At 45.4% G+C, this 22213-nt stretch overlaps 1 protein-coding gene across 1 annotated transcript in view; it reads right to left on the bottom strand.

Annotated features, from left to right (window-relative positions):
- The window catches only part of LOC119975672 (deleted in malignant brain tumors 1 protein-like), a 238242-nt gene that overhangs the window by 194127 nt on the left and 21902 nt on the right, over nucleotides 1–22213 (bottom strand). The window contains 4 exon segments of the mRNA XM_038815454.1: nucleotides 3010–3097; nucleotides 17847–17867; nucleotides 18400–18486; nucleotides 21412–21543. Coding sequence (XP_038671382.1) covers nucleotides 3010–3097; nucleotides 17847–17867; nucleotides 18400–18486; nucleotides 21412–21543 — 328 coding nt within the window.

Raw genomic sequence — 22213 nt, forward strand, 5'->3', positions numbered from 1 at the left:
TCCTTACTTGAGAAAGGACGTACTGGCACTGGAGGGTGTGCAGAGGAGATTCACGAGGTTAATCCCAGAGCTAAAGGGGTTGGATTACGAGGAGAGGCTGAGTAGACTGGGACTGTACTCGTTGGAATTTAGAAGGATGATGGGAGATCTTATCGAAACATTTAAAATTATGAAGGGAATAGATGGGATAGATGCCGGCAGGTTGTTTCCACTGGCGGGTGAAAGCAGAACTAGGGGGCATAGCCTCAAAATAAGGGGAAGTAGATTTAGGACTGAGTTTAGGAGGAACTTCTTCACCCAAAGGGTTGTGAATCTATGGAATTCCTTGCCCAGTGAAGCAGTAGAGGCTCCTTCATTAAATGTTTTTAAGATAAAGATAGATAGTTTTTTGAAGAATAAAGGGATTACTGGTTATGGTGTTCGGGCCGGAAAGTGGAGCTGAGTCCACAAAAGATCAGCCATGATCTCATTGAATGGCGGAGCAGGCTCGGGGGGCCAGATGGCCTACTCCTGCTCCTAGTTCTTATGTTCTTATGTTGTTTACTCCTTGCCACAACCGCCGAGAGTCTGTCTGTGACTCTAGCTTAGTTTCATATTCTCTCTTGGCATCTCGGATGGCTTTGCGGAGGTCGTAACTGGATTTCTTGTATAGGACAGGGCCATCTGCCTTGAACACCTCAGATCTGTCCTTCAGTAGGGAGTCAATCTCGCAGTTGAGCAGTGGTTTCCAGTTGGGGAATGTACGTACACATTTGCTGATGAAGTCTGTGATGGTGGTGGCATACTCATTTAAGTTAGTCGCTGAGTTCGTAAATATGGACTAATCCACTGTCTCTAAGCTGTCACCTAAGAGCTCTTCTGTCTCCTCGGACCAGCACTGCACAATCTTCTTAGCTGGATTCTCATGCTTGAGTTTCTGCTTGTAAGCCGGCAGGAGGAGCCCAGTCTTTACATAGGATTTACAGTGCAGAAGGAGGCCATTCGGCCCATCGAGTCTGCACCGGCTCTTGGAAAGAGCACCCTACCCCCTACCCAAGGTCAACACCTCCACCCTATTCCCATAACTCAGTAACCCCACCCAACACTAAGGGCAATTTTGGACACAAAGGGCAATTTATCATGGCCAATCCACCTAACCCGCACATCTTTGGACTGTGGAAGGAAACCGGAGCACCCGGAGGAAACCCACGCACTCACGGGGAAGATGTGCAGACTCCGCACAGACAGTGACCCACGCCGGAATTGAACCTGAGACCCTGGAGCTGTGAAGCGATTGTGCTATCCACAATGTTACCGTGCTGCCCACACTGCCTAATTTTCCAAAATGCGGTCGGGGATGGAACGGTAGGCTACCTAGATTTTTGAGTAGCAGTGGTCAAGAGTGTTGTCACCCCTGGTGGGAAAGGAGGTGCGCTGGTGGAATTTTGGCAGTACACTCTTGAGTTTGGCTTTGTTGAAGTCTCCGGCCACAATGAACATGGCCTCCGGGTGTTCTGTTTCATAGTTGTTTATGACTGTATACAGTTCATCCAGCGCCTTCCTCACTTCTGCCTGGGGTGGGATGTAGACTGCTGTGATAATGGCTGAAGTGAACTCACGTGGAAGATAGTATGGGCGGCACTTTATGGTCATGTATTCCATGTCTGGGGAGCAGTAGGTCGCCAGGTTCACCACATCCAAGCACCAGGAGGAGTTGATGAGGAGGCAAACCCCTCCACCCTTCGCTTTGCCTGAAGATACAGTGCGGTCCGCCCGGTGAATAGAGAAGCCTTCAGGTTGTATGGCACAGTCCGGTGAGGCGGGGGTGAGCCATGTCTCTGTGAAACAGAACACACAGCAGTCTCTTACTTCCCTCTGAGAGGTAAGTCTGGCGTTAAATTCATCCAGCTTGTTTTCAATCTCTTGGAATTTTGCCAGGAGTATGCTGGGGAGAGGGGTCTTGAAACCGCGTTGCTTCTGTCTAACCTGCAGACTGCTACATTTCCCTCGCTTCCTCGGTCGGCGGCTGCTGCTGGATGATCCTGGAATCCGATGGGAGACGTCAGCCCTTGTGGAAGGTAGATGCTTGCGTCTGGTGGGGTCCTGGGCGCTGGCGGGGACTAGGGCACTGTTTACGTTTCCGGGGTCACAACTGTCAGGGTACCGGGCGCTGGGTTGCTGGGGGGAGGGTCGAGTTCGTGATCTGGATGGATCACGGCGTTCTGCAGGCACGGGAATACCTTGCAGCACGTTCGGGAACTCGCGTGGTATCTCTGCCGTTTCTGGGGTTCTGGGTCATGGGCAGGGGCTTCCGCAAGCAGGTTGAGCTGGGTCCCGTGGTCTGTTCCCTCCCTGGGCGCTCCTAGGGTCGGGTCTTGAAGTCAGCCCGGTCGGGCCTCCACTTGGATTTTTCTTTCTTCCATCACCAGGTAGGTCGGGTCGCTGGGCGGGCCTCTCCGGGTCGGGTTGCTGGGCGGGTCTCTCGGGGTCACGTTGGGCCGGATCTTGCCGTCGGGGTCGGGTCGGGAGCTCCGGTGACTAGGCCGGGTGATCCGGGGCTGGCGTCAGTAGTTAGGCCGTGTTTGGAGCTCCGAGGCCCGTGTCGGCTCCAAATCGAGGTTGGGGCTTCACTTCCGGTTTGGGCCCGATCTTCTTCCAGATCACGGAGGTCAGGTCGGGTCGGGTCAAAAGGTCGCCAAGGGCCTCGGAGCATGTTCAAGCCTGCAAGACAAGATAAAAGAGAGAGGTGAGTAATAATGTTCGCTTTAGAATTTTTTTTTGAAAGATTAGAACGAGTAAACGTTAAGTAAAAAGTGGATCTGTTGGGGAGAGCTTGCAGACAGTCGCCTCGCTCCGGCGCCATCTTGAATGCACATGCCCGTATGGATTCTAATATATTAATGTGTTTTTTGACCGTCACAGCCACAATCATCCAAAGATCAATTCCTGCGCTGTTTACATCGACGATGCTATGATTGCATAACGACCTGGTGACTGGCCAAGTTTTAGTTTCACTAAGTATCTCTGTACCTTTCCCAGGTGAGTGTAATTGCTATAAGCTTGTCCTTCTCTTCCCCCACCTGTTCTGTAATCATTTCTGTCGTATTGTTTTTATCATCTGCCATAAAACAGACACAAAATATATGTTCAGCTTAATTGTCATTCCCTTATTTTCCATTACTATGTCTCCATCTTCACAGCCCATGGAACAACTATCAATTACCATGGTTTTTATATTTCTTTTTTGAATTCCTGCAGAAAATACTACAAATTGTTTTTGTATTTGTAGATAGTTTCATCTCGAACTCTAATTTCTCCATCCAGATTTACATTTTAGTCGTCCTTTGATCCACACCATGTGTACGACTATGTTCCCACATGGACCCTACTATATAGCGAATTACTCTCTTGTGCTTAATACACTTATAAAACATCTTGAGATTTCACTTATTTTGCATGCCAGTGATTTTCATGCACACTTTTCGCTCTCCTCATTCCTTTTTGAAGTACCCCCTTCATTTTCTGTACACTTCTAGACCATCCATTTACCTTCTCGGACTGTAGTGGTTCAAGAAGGCAACTCAACACCACATTCTCAAGGGGAACTAGGGATGGGCAATAAATGCTGCCCTAACCAGTGATGCCCACATCCCGTAAATGAATTTTTAAAACATAAAAATTCCTTGCTTTGAGCACACTGTAGCTTCCAGAAACCTCCTTTCCTTCCTTATTTTCAGCACAACCCTTAACATCCGCTTTTCCATGAACATGTTTCTCGCACCCTTTACCTTTATGGGGAAAGTATGCCCCAGCACTCTCTCTATATGATGGGATCATTCCTGCATTTTGGCAACATTGCAAAATTGAAGCAAATGTGTCTACTATCAAAGCAGCACCTTATTTAAATACCCAAGAATGAAGTCCATCAGTATTTGAGGTCTTGTCAGGTTTTAATTCTAATTTTTATCGCCATTTGCTTATTTCCCATTACTATGTCTGCACTTTTTCACTTCAGGGGTATAACGCTCATTTTCCTTGTTTTTGATTTTTATTTTTATTTCACAGTTCACAGTGGCCAATCCACCTAACCTGCAGATCTTTGGACTGTGGGAGGAAACCGGAGCACCCAGAGGAAACCCACGCAGACACGGGGAGGATGTGCAGACTCCGCACAGACAGTGACCCAAGCCGGAATCGAACCTGGACCATGGAGCTGTGAAGCGATTGTGCTATCCACAATGCTACCGTGCTGCCCCTTTATCTCGAAGTCCTCCATCCACATTGAAATTTGTCATAATTTGCAGTTCATTATCTCCTGTCCCTTCCCCTGATTTGCCACTAGTCTTCGTGAAAAAGCCCCTTTCTTTCGAATTTATTCTTTCTTCAATTTTGCTCGACAAGAATGACGTGGCTTTCCCTTCGAGTTTTTCTTTTTGCCTTCAAGTATCTTTACTGAGTATTCTGAAACTTAGCGCTAAATGTCTGATAATCCATCTCTACTGACGTATCCGTTAACCTACTTGCCCAGTTCATTTCATCCAACTGTCTCTGCCCCGATCATTTCCTTTATTCAAATCTAACAAGCAGCCTTAGACCTAGTTTCTCCTCTCTCAAAAATTCAATTATATTATAATCACTGCTGCCTTCGGGTAACTTTAACTAATATCATTAATCTATCCTGAAGGCGCTAATTTCAGGATTGCAAGCTGCAGAACCCTCGAACCTGTTGGAAAATTTAAAAGGCTGAGGCTCCTCCAATCGTATATTGTGAAATCCAATACTTGCCTCACTTGCACTCACACACCCCTATTCCGGACCCTCCATCATAAGAGGTGTGACTGCCTCCTGGTATAAAATGTCCAGAGATCTTCCAGCATCCTGATGAATTGCAGTACCTGCAGCGCGGCTTCCAGCTCAATGACTCTTGAGTCGAAGCTCCTCAAGCGACATGCATTTCCAGCGGACATGGAGTGGGACTCTGAATTTCTTTTTCTAAGTTTCAATGCCGGGACTGAATGACTGGACTTTTATGACAACTAAATTGGTGGCGGTCCAGGAGCAATTCATGATGTATTTATGGGCCAGCACCTACCACGTGGAACTCGAGCGATTCCAATGAATAACGGTGTCTGATTCGCCGGGTTTGGGATTGCCACTCGAGAAGCTGACCAGCTTAAGCTTCGTATTAGCACTCCACTCCCCATACACACTCAGCCAAGATGATTACATCATGAAAAACAGCATCCCTGGTTTGCGAACACAGAGTTGGAGACCCTGCTGGATGCCATGGAGGTGAAACAGCCCACCCTGTTCCATGGGATGGGAAGGTGGCTGCCACCCGCCGCCCTACACGGGCCCTCAGTGCACCTGGCAGAGGGAGCGAGAGCCATGTGCCCCACCAACAGCTGCACAACCTCCACATGCGGCCAGGGTTAGTAAGGAGCACCGTTTCCCCCGTAACAACCCCATCCCACACACCAATAACCACTTCCCCCACCCGGAGGGCAACTGAACCACGCCCTCTGGTTGTGTGTGCGCAACCCACCATGCACCACATGCCTGTATCCATAACGCCCACAATGACATGGTGCCCTGGCCACAAAAGCCACCAACTGTCCACCCAATGCGCAGCATGCGTCCGACTGCTTAACAAGGTGCACCTTCTCTCTCCCCACAAGCTCCCACCCCTCGAGGAGAAGGTGGTGCATAAACACAAAGAGGCGAGAAGACCGGCGGATGAAAGCCAGCCTTACGGCCTTTCACTGCTGCAGTGCATAGAGCACTGGTCCAGGTCGGTGGGAGCAGGGAAAGTACATTTGCAGAGTCTCGGGTCACCAGTCGACAGCCACGTGTTCCCCCGCTGAGTTACGTTGTCCGTATGCCATGCATGGCATGGCCCCCACACCACCACGTACCTTCCGTCACCACCCCACCTTCCCTCTTCATACCCACACCACCCTCTCACCACCCCCACACCACCACACCTCCCTCTCACCATCCCAAGCCACCCATGCACCACCCACACTCCACCTCACCTCAGCCACACCACCCTCCCACAAACTTCTCGCCACCCTCACACCATCAACACCATCCCTTCACCACAACCACAACACACTAGCCACTTCCCCCACACACTCCACCCCCTTCCTGCGATCCAAATCTTGAGTCATGTCTTGGGCCTTGCAGGATCACCTGGCGATGCGGTGGCCCTCTGGTGTCCCCCACCATTAGCCCCAACCCCAAGAGCATTTCAGCAAGGAACCGGAAATGGACAGCGAAATCAACACGCAAATGCCAACCCGAGACGCCACAGGGCACTAATCTAAGGATGACATTGACATTCCATCCCATCTGTCTCCAACAACCCCAATATCACATTAACACTTGGCTCAATTAAGCATGTTAGTGAAGAGTCTCTTGGGAAACTCTCTGCTGCCCACCTCACACGTTGCAGTGGTACATCAAGTGGAGCGCTCGGAGGGCAGCTAGCTGCCGCCCAGAAGGCTCTGTGGCTTTTGGAAAATGGAGGCATGCTCGACCCCCGCTCTGGGGCACAGTCCGTCTGGAGTTTCCATATACTCCCCGTGTTTGCGTTGGCTTCGCCCCCACAAACCAAAGATGTGCAGGGGAGGTGGATTGGCAATGCTAAATTGCCCTTTCGTACTAAAAAGAAAATGTGGTCTCATCGATACTGGAAAAGCATCCGGGGACTACATGAGAGACTGTCAGGAACCATCAGCATCCTGCAGGTACTGTTGAAGGGGTCCGATAATCTGCAAGGGAAGGCGACTGTGCCAACTATTCGTCATACCCAGGCCATAATCACACAAATTCTGTCCACGATGGAGGCCTTGCGAGTGTAGGGACCGGCCATGGGTGAGAATATCTAATGTCTAGGGCAGGGCTGAGACACAGGACAGGACTGCCCTGTCACAGACATCTGTACCAGGGCCAACTAGACAATGTAATGGCACTCCAGAGCTTGGCCCAGTCACAATGGGCTATGGCTGAGGGCACAATGTTATTGCTCGGGCTCTGGCTGACCAGATCCAGTACCAGAGCGAGGTTGCAAGGCCACTGAGAGATGAGGCGTAGTTCCAGAGAGAGACTGCCTAGAACCCTGTTCTCCATGGCTGTAAGCATGGAGATCATGGATCAGACAAGACCGGGCTTCCAGGACAGGCCGAAGGAGCCCCAGGAGTTATCTCTGGTCGCAAACCCCGTCCAGGGAGTAGCCCGGGGTCCATCGGTCACCCAGAAGGAGGATGAGGTGATAGGGCCCGTGCCAGTTACTCCCGCAGGTGAGGTGCTGGAACACCACTGTGCCTCGGATCCGTCCCCCCCTGTCCCTGGCACATCCAGCGGGCAGCAGGCAGAATACGGTGGCACCACGCCACCTGGGACATCCGAATGACTGCCGGGCCCATTGATGTCTGTTCGCTCAAGAAGATAGCCATAAAATGGGACCCATACCAAACGGCGGGATTCACAGCGGGCCATCTCGACCCCTGATGTACCTCACGGGAATCCACCTAGTCGTAATGTCAGGGCCCATGAGGCCAGGGAGGTATCATATAATCAGAGAATCATAGAATTTACAGTGCAGAAGAAGGCAATTCGGCACATTTAGTCTGCATCGGCCCTTGGAAAGGGCAATCTATATAAGTCCACACCTCCATCTTATCCCCGTAACAGAGTAATCCCAGGTAACCTTTTTTGGGGGGCACTAAGGGCAATGTATTATGTCAAATCCACCTAACCTGCACAGCTTTGGACTGCGGGAGGAAACCGGAGAACCTGGAAGAAACCTACGCAGGCATGGCGATGAAGTGCAGCCTCCACAGAGACAGTGACCTAAGCCGGGAATCGTACCTGGGACCCTGGTGCTGTGAAGAAACTGTGCCAACCTCTGTGCTACCGTGCTGCCCTCCACTGCTACTGTGATGCCCTAGACACAAGTTAATTTGGCATGTGTGCTGCACACAGGCTAATGTTAGGGGCTAGGACACAACCCATTATCAAGATGTTCACCCGTTAAGTTCAAAATAAACACCTGTGCACAGAAGTTCCATCGTGCCTCAGTACTCTGTCAGAACGGTGTTTGAGATGGACTGGGTCAGCCTGGGCTGGGCTGGATTAGGCAGACGAGGCACTGGGGGAGCTGATGGGTGGCTGTCGGAGGTGGGCACGTGACAGACCACACGTTGGACACCGCACATCGCCCCTGTACCCCACCCCCTTAAGTCTGCACTCTCACCCCCCTCCATGCGCTCAATTCCCGCCTCCGCCACCGTGAAGGTTCGGAGGGGCCTTGTGATGGATTGGACAGCTCGCATGCAGGGATAACTGAAGTGCACAGTGGAGAGTGAACCAATGGCAGCATTGGCGACATGACGTGGAGCACCAGAGCTCATCACAGATTGAGCCATGTCATCGTCCATTCCATGGACCAGAGCCTCTCTTTATGGCTAAACAGGGCTCGCACCCCATAGTGAGGCATGTTGGAATCAGGGAGGGAGTTGCAGGGTTATAGAATATAGATAGAACATAGAACAGTACAGCACAGTACTGGCCCTTCAGATCACGATGTTGTGCCGACCATTTATTCTAACCTAAGATCAACCGAACATACACCCGTTCAATTCACTGCTGTCCATGTGCCTGTCCATGAGTCTCTTAAATCACCTCAATGACTCTGACTCCACCACCTCTGCTGGCAGTGCACTCCACAGACTCATAACTCTCTGTGTAAAGAACCTAGCTCTGACATCTCCGCTAAACATTCCTCCAAGCACCTTAAAATACTGTCCCCTCGTGAAAGACATTTCCTCCCTCGGGAAATGTATCTGGCTATCCACTCTATCCATGCCTCTCGTCATCTTGTACACGTCTATCAAGTCACTACTCTGCCTTCTTCGCTCCAGTGAGAAAAACCCTAGCTCCCGGAACCTTTCTTCATAAGACACACCCTTCAGTCCAGGCAGCATCCTGGTAAATCACCTCTGTACCTTCTCCAAAGCATCCACATCCTTCCTATAAGGCGACCAGAACTGGACACAATGTCCCAAGTGTGGTCTAACTAGAGTTTTATAAAGCTGCAGCAAAACCTCGCGGCTCTTAAACTCAATCCCCCTGTTAATGAAAGCCAACACACCATACGCCCTCTTAACAACCCTATCAACCTGGGTGGCAACTTTGTGGGATCTAGGTACATGGACCCCAAGATCCCTCTGTTCTACCACACTTCCATGAACCCAGTCTTTAGCCCTGCAAACATCATTCAAATTCGACCTTTCAAAATAAATCACGTCACATTTATCAAGGTTAAACTCCCCCTGCCATTTCTCAGCCCAGTTCTGCATCCTGTCATTGTCTAACCTGCAACAACCCTCAACACTATCTAAAACTCCCCCAGCCTTCGTGTCATCGGCAAACTTACTAACCCACCCTTCCACTTCCGCATCCAACTCACTTATAAAACCACAAAGAGCAGAGGTCCCAGGGGAGATCATTGCGGGGCACCAGTGGTCACCTGCCTTCAGGCGGAATACTTTCCATCCACTACCACTCGCTGCCTCCTTTTGGCCAGCCAATTCTGTATCCAGCCAAATTTCCTTGTATCTCAGGCCCCCTAACATTCTGAATCATCTCAGTGGGGCAGAACTATTCAGCACGCAATCCCCACATTATTGTTGTGCATTTCCCGAAGAACAATTGTTCCCACTTGATTCTCCTCAGCCCCTGTTTCATAGCAGTATAATTCCCCTTCCCCCGATAAAATACCTTCCCATACTGTGTGTTCCTATCCCTCTCCATGACTATGGTAAAGGTCTAAGTGTTGTGGTCACTGCCACCGAAATGCTCTCCACTGAGATATCTGACAACTGGCCATGTTCGTTGCCGAGCAGAAAGTGCAATATGGCCTCGATCTGATATGATATGGCCTCCCTCCTCGTCGGCCTATCTACATATTGAGTCAGGAATCCTTCCTGTACAGACCTGACAAAATCTGCTCCATCCAAACTATTTGCACTAAGGAGATTCCAGTCAATATTAGGGAAGTTGAATTCACCCATGACAACAACTCTGTTACTTCTGCACTTTTTCAAGATCTCATAGAATTTACATTGCAGAAGGAGGCCATTCGGCCCATCAAGTCTGCACCAGCTCTTGGAAAGAGCACCCTACCCAAGGTCAGCACCTCCACCCTATCCCCATAACCCAGTAACCCCACCCAACACTAAGGGCAATTTTGGACACTACAGGCAATTTATCATGGCCAATCGACCTAACCTGCACATCTTTGGACTGTGGGAGGAAACCGGAGCACCCGGAGGAAACCCACGCATACACGGAGGATGTGCAGACTCCGCACAGACAGTGACCCAAGCCGGAATCGAACTTGGGACCCTGGAGCTGTGAAGCAATTGTGCTATCCATCATGCTACCGTGCTGCCCCAATCTGTTCCTTTATCTCTCTGCTGCTATTGGGGCGTCTATAGAAAACTCCAAATAACGTGACTGCACCTCTCTTGTTTCTGATGTCCACCCATACTGATTCAGTAGACAAAATCTCCTCAACTACCTCCTTTTCTGCAGCTGTAGTGCGCTCCCTAATTAAAAGTGCCACTCCACCTCCTCTATTAACTCTCTCCCTCTTCTTCTGAAAACATCTAAACCCAGGAACATCTGACAACCATTCCTGCCTCTGTGAAATCCATGTCTCCGTAATGGCCACAATCTCATAGTTCCAAGTACTGATCCATGCTCTAAGTTCATCTCCTCCCTTATTCCTGACACTCCTTGCATTGAAATAGACACACTTTAACCCATTCCACTGAGTGCAACTTTGCCCTATCAACTGTCTATCCCTCCTCACAGACTTGCTGCATGCTATTGCTACGTGTTCAACAGCTACCCTATCGTCTGATCCATAGCTCTGCTTCCCATCCCCTTGCCAAACTGCTCTAAATCCTCCCGAAGAGCTCCAGAAAACCTCCCACCGATTATATTGGTGCCCCTCCAGTTTAGGAGCAATCCGTCCTTCATGTCCAGGTTCCACGTTCCCCAGAAGATATCCCAATGATCCACATATCTAAAGCCTTCCCCCTGCACCAGCTCTGTAGCCACATGTTCAGCTTCACTCCCGCCAGCTGAAAGAAAAACCTCTGTTTTTTTTAAAACAAATATTTAGAGTAGCCAATTCATTTTTTCCAATTAAGTGGCAATTTAGCGTGTTCAATGTACCTACCTTGCACATCTTTGGGTTGTCGGGGCGAAACCCACGCTAACACGGGGAGAATGTGCAAACTCCACACGGACAGTGACCCAGAGTTGGCATCGAACCTGGGACCTTGGCGCCATGAGACTTCAGTGCTATGACAGCACCACCGTGCTGTCCTTAGAACCTCTGTTTAAAGCTGATTGAAAATTCACCTTCTTCCAAACCAAACAGCAACTTTTAAGTTAATTAACTAAATGAAAGAAAAACTAGACTTTCGATAAAAGTGAACACTTAATATCCCTCAGTCACCAAACTCTCACTATTGCACTCAAATGCACCCAAATTCAGCACTCAGTGCAAACGAGTGTGAGGGGTATTGCAGGGACGGTGATTGTGGAGGGATTGATCGTCCATGAGGGATGTGGTTGGGGGTTTGGGGTAGAATGGACTGCTGGTGCCGTCGGCCTGGCCCCCGAGCCAGTGAACCTGTCGACGATTAGGTGTGCAATTAATCCTGCTCATGGTCACACAGCAGTTTAACGTTCATCCAGTTGAACATCTTTCTGTTTGGGGAAACGAGTCCATCATGTCTTACCTCCTTTGTCTCCCCCAGCAGCACTGCACTTATTTCCGGATGTTTTAAAAATTATTTATTCAAATTAAGGAGTAAGACATGTTGGCCAATCCACGTCACCAGCACGTCTTTGGGTTGTGGGGTGAGACCCACGCAGTCACGGGGAAATGTGAAAACTCCATATGAACAGTGACCTGCGGCCCGGATCGAACACGGTTCTCAGCACCATGAGGCAGCATTCCGATCCATTGCAACACCGTGCTGCCGCATGTTTCCCTATTTTTAAAACCACATGTGAATTTCACCCTTGATAATTCCCCTGGCTGAAGCAAACCATCGTGAACACCACGCAGTATACTTGGTCAGGTCTAGTAATGATATGCCAATGGCGTTTACTGTACATGAACAGTAGAATGCTTTGGTACCTCTGTCTAGGCCACGGAGCATGGTATTCTATTGGCGCTAGCCGTTGGCCACGTATTTTGGCTTCCGTGCAATTCCCCACAGCATTGCGTTACAGAAATCCAGCTTCGTTGAATGGAAAATCTCACCTCCTGGTTTCTCTGAATCCACCCGTTGTCCAGAAATTCCAATATTCGGCAGTCACATGTCCTGGAATCTTTATTATTAATTACTTAATTCTTAATTATTTTATTATTAGTAAAAACAGCTGGCCCCAACACATTTCATACTGATAGTAAAGCTTCGTACAACGTATAACACTCTCAAATAAAACACACCATTTGTAATTTAATTGTTTGTTGTACCTAATGGTTATCTTTCATGAAAAAGAACACCCCAGCCCATTTGAACTTCAACACTTTACGACCTCTCACGATTTAAGTGATACTCTGTATCTTTGTTTTATATCCACCCAAAATGGATCACCACACAATGTTCCACATTGTATTCCATCTACCTAATATTTGCCCACTTGCTCGACAAATCCGATTAAAGCTCGTTTGCATCTTCCCCACAACTTATGCTTCCATGTAGTGTTATGTCATATGAAAATTTGTAAAAAAAAAAAAATTTTTAATAGATTTGGAGTACCCAATTCTATTTTTTCAATTAAGGGGAAATTTAGCGTTGTCAATCCACCACATCTGCTCACCTTTGGGTTGTGGGGCGAGACTAAATAAATACTCGACTAACCAGTGACGGCACATTTGTAAATTATTTATTAAAAAAGGACACATTCCAGAGTCTCTAATTTTTTGGAAAAGAACAGAAATGCATCCACTATCTCTACAGCCACATCTTTCAACACTTTGAAACATGGATCATCAAGTCCAGGGGGGTTCATCTACTTTCGTTCTGATTGATGTATTATTTTATTTACTAATATTAATATCTTTCAGTTCCTTGTTTCAACTGATCTATTTAAACTGCATTATTTCGGCACCACGTTGGCACAGTGGCTAGCACTGCTGTCAAACGGCGCTGAGGTACCAGGTTCGGTCCTGGCTCTGGGCCACTGTCCATGTGGAGTTTATACCTTCTCCCCCTGTTTGTGTGGGTTTCGCCCCCACAACCCAAAGATGTGCAGATTAGTTGGATTGGGCACACTAAATTGCTGCTAATTAGAAAAAAAATAATTGGGCACTCTAAATTTATCAAATAAAGAAACTGCATTATTTCTAGGACGTTCTTAGTATTTTCCTCTGTGTAAACGGTCACAAATTATTACTTCGGTTTTCATGCTATTTTGTTATTACCCATTAAAATTTCTCGTGTCCCCACTTGTAATGAACAGACATTAACATTTCTAATTTCATCCTTGTTTCATATCCATTGAACATTTTACACACCGTTATATATGTTTTTCACTCTGACTTCCTATTTCAATTCCTTAATTGCTTCCTTAGATCCCTTTGCAAAGTTCCAAAATACGTCCAATCGTCAGGCTTACCATATCATTGGCCATTAAATGTTGTCTAAAACAATCCTTGATTTATATTATTAGCTACGGTTAGACTACTTTCCTTGCTGCGTTTTTGAGCAGTAAAACAATGCTTGTTGGATTGGATTTGTTTGTCACGTGTAGTGAGGTACAGTGAAAAGTATTTTCCTTTGAGCAGCTCAACAGGTCATTGAGTACATGGGAAGAAAAGAGAATAAAATAACATAAATAATAGGGCAACACAAGATATACAATGCAACTACTTAAGCACCAGCATCGGATGAAGCATACAGGGTGTAGTGTTAATGAGGTCAGTCCATAAGAGGGTCATTCAGGAGTCTGGTGACAGTGGGGAATAAACTGTTTTTGAGTCTGTTCATGCATGTTGTCAGAATTCTGAATCTCCTGCCCGATGGAAGAAGTTGGAAGAGTAAGCCGGGTGGGAGGGATCTTTGATTATGCTGCCCGCTTTCCCCAGGCAGCGGGAGGTGTACATGGAGTCAATAGATGGGAGACAGTTTTGTGTGATGGACTGGGTGGTGTTCACGACTCTCTGAAGTGTCTTGCGGTTCTGTGCCGAGCAGTTGCCATACCAGGCTGTGATGCAGCCATATAGGATGCTTTCTATGGTGCATCTGTAAAAGGTGGCAGGGGTTAATGTGGACATGCCGAATTTCCTTAGTTTCCTGAAGAAGTATAGGCGCTGTTGCACTTTCTTGGTGGTAGTGTCGACGTCGGTGGACCAGGGCAGATATTTGGACATGTGCACCCACAGGAATTTGAAACTGCTAACCATCTCCACCTCGGCTCCGTTGATGCTAACAGGGGTGTGTACAGTACTTTGCTTCCTGAAGTCAATGACCAGCTCTTTAGTTTTGCTGGCATTGAGGGACAGATTGTTGTCGCTACACCACTCCACTAGGTTCTCAATCTCCCTCCTGTATTATGACTTGTCATTATTTGAGATCCGGCCCAGTATGGTCGTATCGTCAGCAAACTTGTAGATGGAGTTGGAACCAAATTTTGCCACGCACTCGTGTGTGTACAGGGAGTAGGGGGCTAATTATGCAGCCTTACGGGGCCCCTGTATTGAGGACTATTGTGGAGGAGGTGTTGTTCATTCTTACTGATTGTGGTCTGTTAGTCAGATAATCGAGGATCCAGTTGCAGAGTGGATAGCCAAGTCCTAGGTTTTGGAGCTTTGATAAGAGCTTGGCTGGGATTATGGTGTTGAAGGCGCAGCTGTAGTCAATAAATAAGAGCGTGATATAGGAGTCCTTGTCGTGATGCTCTAGGGATCAGTGTAGGGCCAGGGAAATAGCGTCTGATGTGGACCGGTTGCAGCGGTATGCGAATTGCAGTGGATCAAGGCGTTCTGGGAGTACGGCGGTGATGCGCTTCATGATCAACCGCTCGAAGCACATGTTTGTTATAAACTAGCTGTTAGCACATTAAATGTTAGCCATGAACGTGCGTGGAGCACATGTTAGTTGACACTTGTCAGCCTAAGTCATAACATTGTACTGGTCTTTCTACTATTGGACATGGGCATTTTCTGTGTCTGAGGAGTCAGTAATGTTTCGGAATGTTGCACAATAGTCAGAAATCATCCCAAGCTTCTGAACGTATCGTGGAAGGACGGTCATTGACGAAGCAGAGGAAGATGGTTGGGCCCAGTGCACCCTGAGGAAATCTTAATTGTAAATGTGAAATTGTAAATGTGTTCCACGTGGAAAACTAAATGAGTACATAAGACATTGTGGGTAAAGCCAAATATATTTCTGGCATTCCTGATTGAATGTAACTATCGTGATGCATCTCGGCTATCAAATCACAGTGGATTCATTTTGCAATGTTATTCTTATCGTTTGAAAACGTCAACGGCATTTATTTCCTCTGGTAAACAATTTCAGCAATATTATCAGCACATCAAAGAATAATATTGCCCAAAATATAACCTGAGTAATTTAATTGCACATAGTTCTATGTGGAATGATGGAATTTTGAAACAGGTTGATATCACAAATTGAATAATATATTTTATTGTCAAAACCCTGTGTATAGATAAAGAATAAATCATCTCATGGTCCCATATACAGCTTCTTAGTTGACCATATTGTTGACAATACATGAGATCGTTCAACTTTATTTCATTAATGTTTGATGTCAATATCCATGTGGTGCAGTGTTGTCAATTACCATCGTTAGTGATAATATACTTATGTGTAATTTGTTTCCCAAAATCAAAACTGGTCTAGAAGTTTGAACAAGGCATATATTAATTTAATAAGCATAAAAGACATGTACTAACATTGAAATAAGTAACTTCAGTCAGCTTTACCAATGAACATTGCTGAATTGGTTAACGGCTTGACACATATTACCCGTTCTGAGTTGCTAGATTGGACATTTACAAACCTTAATTACTATTCCAGCCGCCAGACGTGTGCATGTTCTTTTGTCCTCGTAAACGTAACCTTGTTTATATTATATAATTTAAAATATGTTAAATTGCAGCTTCCTTACAATAATGTTATTACCATTCTTTCTCAATGGTTTTGATTTATTTACTGATCAGTTCTGCTTCAGTTTCATTAATTATGTAATCTCTCCTCCAGATTTGTACTTGTTGCATTGGTTTACCATATTACGAACTGAAATTACAATTGTAATTGTGTTGCTCATTCAGTGTAATTCTGTGACAACCATTGCCCTGCATCTGCATTAACTAGTATTGAAACGTTATTTTACAAACTCATCTTTCCCTTATATGAGTCTTCTTTTTCTGGCTATATCAGAAATTGAATAAAACTCTCAGAGGATTATAGGTTTGTCTCAAAAATAAATTATTTACAAGAATACCTCCTTTCACATAATTAAATTTATTGACAGTCTAAGGTGCTTAATATTAGCATATGAAGAAGAAAGAACAAATAAATGTACAGCATAGGACCATGCCCTTAGTCTCCTCAAGACTGCGCCGGCACATATGTGCGAGTAAAATTGTATAGCATACTACAGTATACAGCTGGAATTAGTACATTCAGTACGGTGAATCACACCAATTCAACGGTCCATTCATAAATCTACTTTATAACTCTTTACATGTATTATGGCACTAAGCAACAGTTCGACTCAGTGGCAGTGAAGTAACATCAGCCTTTCATGCAATTTAGTATCCGCTGATCGAGGCAAGCACATGCTAAAGCTTGAATGATAAAACATAGAGGAGTGTGTGACAAAAGATTTCTAAAAACAATTGGCCAAAGTTTGGGAATCGTGGCACGCAGCATCAGACCAAATTAAAGCCAAAGCTAAACTATATCTATTATGGTTTTCAATTAGGTGGCTGACCACAAAGAGTATTCTGACTTTGATACTACGTGCACACAAAATTATCTACTGTTTTATTTCAACAAATTGTCTTTTAACAACTGATAAATCGGCAGCATACAACTTAGTCCAAAGCAATGCAAACCCGTAATTGATAAGTGCAGTATAATGTAAAACTTGTGATGGTTGTGCAAGTAATAGTAAGTCTCACTGCTCCATTAAAATCAACAAACATTTAAAATAATCAATGAACATCTTCATTTTATCTTCTGAATTAAGAATCAAATAAAATAATTGAACCTAAAAAGAAAAATATATACATGATTAAGTGATGAAAGTAAAGATCAACTACAAAATAAGAGCAGTTTTCAGTTAATCTCTTTGTGAATCTGTTGCATGGCAAATAGATATAATGTTAATATTATGATTCTTAATATTTATTCAGCCGTCTCTCAGTCAGCAAATAACAGAAATTGTTTAATTTGAGAAGCATGATTACTATTGATTGTTGATTCCAATAAAATGCACTAAAGGCATCAGAGCAATGTCCCTTAATAACCAAACTAGGGAGTAAACTTAGTGCAATATTCAGTAGGTGCGCAAAATGCGGTTTATTTTTATTTCTACGCGTTTGAGCCATGTTACCAGGTTTCATGTCCTTTCGATAACATGCAGTGGTAACAGTTTTAAAATGCATTGTGTAAAGGCAAATATTATTCTTTTCACCTATTATCTATGTGTCTTCTGTCACTTCCAACATTGGAGCACAAGGCAGCTCGGAGTTGGATGCAGTTTTGTAGTTCCACACTTCATGCTTAACTAAACGCCCAGACGGTGTTCAGAAATTCCATTAACTACACAAAATATGAAAGAATGACTGTGTAATCCTGAAGGACACATTGGATTTATACGTTTATCATCACAAGTGTACCTGGGTAATAATTGTCCTGATAACTGTTTATGGTCTCAGATGCAGTGCCCAATATCTCTCCAACGATGTAGTCAATGTGGCTCAATTGGAAGTCACCAGTCAAAATTGTCATACTACTCTGCGTGGAGTTGCGTTAATAAAATGGGCAATACTAAAACCAGTTCATTGTTCGGTTGCTGTGTGTTTTAAAGTATCTTTGTCTTACTATGAGGCTGTTTCCTACTTTTATCCCTCTGTGCCTTGTGATATGGGGAATGACAACATGAGACAAGGTCTCATGTTGGCCAACCTTGCATGTTTATATCTTCTCATTCATGTGAATCATCGCCTGTATAATATTTCAACTTGCTGAGTGAACTGTTAGAGCGGGAATCTATAAATGAGACACATTTTAATCTTAAAATGCATGTTTTTAAATGAAAAGTGCCCTGTGCATGAAGATTGAAGATATTTACCTCGGGCTGGTCTAATCTCGTCAATGTCAATCTCTTCATAAACAGGTTCAGGAAATCCAGTGGCAGAATGCTGTCTCTTTCTCTGATCTGCAATACCAAGACCAGGTGATTATAAATGAGGAGCAGGCAATTGTTATATACTTATGTATCTAATTCTCCCTTTCTTCTTTCCATGTCTTCTTATAGCTTTCTGGTTGTTAAGAATTCTCATATGTCTTCTTAATTTCCAACAACCAAACCGTGAATAATGCTCCACCCTCAAAAGCTATCTACGCTCAATCATAATAAGATGTCTTCCAACACTAGGTTGAAATCCAACAGGTTTGTTTCAAGCACTAGCTTTCGGACCACTGCTCCTTCCTCAGATGAGCATTGCTCCGAAAGCTAGTGTTTGAAACAAACCTGTTGGACTTTAACTTCGTGTTGTAAGACTTCTTACTGTGTTCTCCCCAGTCCAAAACCAGCATATCCACATCAGGGCTCAATCATACTGTTAAGGTTGAATGACAACGGTCGAACTCATTGATGGTGAAGGATTGCCATCTGCCAAGGTCTTGCCACTTGAACTTGGAATGAAACCGACGACAGGACCTTTGATCGCTTTAGAACTCTACCTACTCTGGCTTTTGTTTTGAGTGGCACAATTACTGAACATGCACTGCGCGACGGGCCCTTTGGCCGATTCACAATCGTGACTACACCAACATTGGCCTTGAATCTTGCCTCTTGCTGGAGGGCCCAGTCACATCCACCAATGCCAACTTCTGTTAATGAGGAATAATCTTGGCAATCGGGTGTACTTGTGTCAGCGAACTCTATGGTTACACTTCCAGGATATCAAGGCACCTGAACTTTTAGGGAGAAATTAACTGGAGCCTCTTTCCGATGCAGCTCCACGTTTTGCCCATTTAAAAAGGCTCTGTAAATTCCATGGCAACAGACTTGAAAAGGGGAACAAACAATGAGAATTTTCAGTTTTCTATCCAACGCATCGGAACTTAATTTTTCTCTGTTGCTAAAACGTAATACATCGTGATTTTCATGATACCGATTATCAGAACTCGCTCTGGATGCCACGATCATTCAGTTATGGAGGCCCAGGGTTGACTGATTTTACTGAGAATCACACAGATTCCATCCCCTGTAGTCATAATTTTCTGGGTAATTTAGACTTTTCACAGATTCTCCATCCATTCCAAAAAATGAGTAACACTTTTGAAAAAATAAGAAAATCACACAAACATGAAGTGGTTACGAAAATAAGCAGGCTGTTCCACTTATCAACTTATTTGTGCCGGCCGATAACATAATTCCACTTTCTAGCTTTTGGTCTGTTGTTTATTCATTCCAGCACATACCAAAGTGTCTTTTAATGCCTTCATCCCCCCTGGACCGGATGTCCTAAACCCCAGGTTTCTTAACTTGATAGCTGAGGAGATTGTGGAGGCATTGGTGGGGATCTTTCAGGAGTGACGGGAGGCAGGAAGTGTCCCAGAGGATTGGAAAGTGGCTAATGTAACACCGCTGTTTAAGAAGGGAGGGAGGCAGAAGACGGGAAATCATAGGCCCGTTAGCCTGACTTTGTTCATTCGTAAGATTTTAGAGTCCATTATTAAAGATGAGATCGTGGAGTACTTGGAAGTGCATGATAAAATAGGACTGAGTCAGCACGGCTTTGTCAAGGAGAAGTCATGTCTGACAAATCTGTTAGAGTTCTTTAAGTTAGTAACAAGGAATTTAGACAAAGGAGAACCAGTGTACATGATTTAGTTAGATTTACACAAGGCTTTTGACAAGGTGCTGCATAGGAGGCTGTTAAATAAGTTAAGAGCCCATAGTGTTAAGGGTGAGATCCTGGCATGGTAGAGAATTGGCTGACTGGCAGATGGCAGAGGATAAACTGTTCTTTTTCAGGATGGTAGCCAGTGACGAGTGGTGTGCCTCAGGGGTCGGTGCTGCGGCCACTATCTTTCATAATATACATTATTGATCTGGAATAAAGAACTGAAGGCACTGTTGGAAAATTTTCAGATGGTACAAAGATCTGTAGAGGGACAGGTAGCATTGAGTAAGAGGGCGGGCTGCAGAAGGACTGGGACAGGCTAGGAGAGTGGGCAATGAAGTGGCAGATGGAATACAATGTGGAAATGTGAGGTTAAGCACGTTGGAAGGAGGAATGGAGGCATAGACTATTTTCTAAATGGGGAGATGCTCAGGAAATCAGAAGCAAAGGAACTTGGGAGACCTTATTCACGATTCTCTTAAGGTTAACTTGCAGATTCATTCGGCTGTGAGGAAGGCAAATGCAATGTTACCATTCATGTCGAGAGGGCTAGAATACAGGAGCAGAAATATACTTCTGAGGCCATATAAGGCTCTGGTCAGACCCCATTTGGAGTATATTGAGCAGTTGTGGGCCTCGTATCTAAGGAAGGATGTGCTGGCCTTAGAAAGGGTCATGAGGAGGTTCACAAGTTTGATCCCTGGAATGAAGAGCTTGTCGTATGAAGGACAGTTGAGGACTCTGGGTCTGTACTCGGTAGAGTTTAGAAGGACGAGGGGGGATCTGATTGAAACTTACTGCGAGGCCTGGATAGAGTGGACGTAGAGAGGATGTTTCCAGTTGTAGGAATAACTAGAACCAGAGGACACAATCTTAGATTAAGGGACGGTCCTTTAAAACAGAAATGAGGAGGAATTTCTGCAGCAAGAAGGTGGTGAATGTGTGCAATTATTTGCCGCAGAAAGGTTCTTGATCAATAAGGGGATTAGGGATTTTGGGGAGAAGGCAGGAGAATAGGGATAAGAAAAATATCAGCCATGATTGAATAACGGAGCACACTCGATGGGCAGAGTGGCCTAATTCTGTTCCCATGTCTTTTGATTATATGGTCTTATAATAAACGTGCGCCAGAATTATTACAATAAACTGTATGAACAGCATATTTTTAACACGAGCACGATTTGCACTCGCCTTTTCTGCTACAGAACATTAATAGCTCATTAACCAACCTTTCTTGGCGCTTCTCTGCAATTCTATGACTAAGGCTATCGATACTGCAATGAAAAGAACAAGGAAAATGCAAAGGATGATGAAAATGAAGAGTCTCTGCTTGTTGAAAGGCACTTCGTACTGCACATGACCTGGAAGGAAAAGCATTTCATATTAAAACAAGCAAAATATTTCCCGTGCATTCCATTCACTCGCTGTTGAAAGCACCTGATCAAACAAAATTGCTTGTGGGTAAAATCGTGCCAGAAGCACGTTACCTCACATAAGCCCTGCTATTGCATTTATTTTTGCTCATTTGAGTAATAATTTATTAATTACTCAGTTAATTGATGATGCATCTCACACTCTTGATGAAATGTGCATCTCACACTCTCTACTTCTGAACATGATGTGGAGATGCCGGCGTTGGACTGGGGTGAGAACAGTACAATGTTTTACACCAACCAGGTTAAAGTCCAACAGGTTTGACTTGAATCACTAGTTTTCGGAGCACATCTCCTTCCTCAGTTGAATGAAGAAGTAGTTTCCAGAAACATACATATAGACAAAATCAGCAATGTACCAGGTACGCAATACATACCCGTGTGACACGGCCAATGCTGTCTACCTCATATGCTGCAGGAAAGGATGTCTCAAAGTGTGGTACATTGGCGACACCATGTCGGGGAACACTTCAGCAGTCAAGGGTATTCAGCCTCGGATCTTTGGGTAAGCGTTCTCCAAGGCAGCCTTCAGGATGCGCGACAATGCAAAATCGCCGAGCAGAAACGTATAGCCAAGTTCCGCACACATGAGTATGGC

Source organism: Scyliorhinus canicula, chromosome 13 (genome assembly GCF_902713615.1).
Source record: "Scyliorhinus canicula chromosome 13, sScyCan1.1, whole genome shotgun sequence".
Lineage (NCBI taxonomy): Eukaryota > Metazoa > Chordata > Chondrichthyes > Carcharhiniformes > Scyliorhinidae > Scyliorhinus > Scyliorhinus canicula.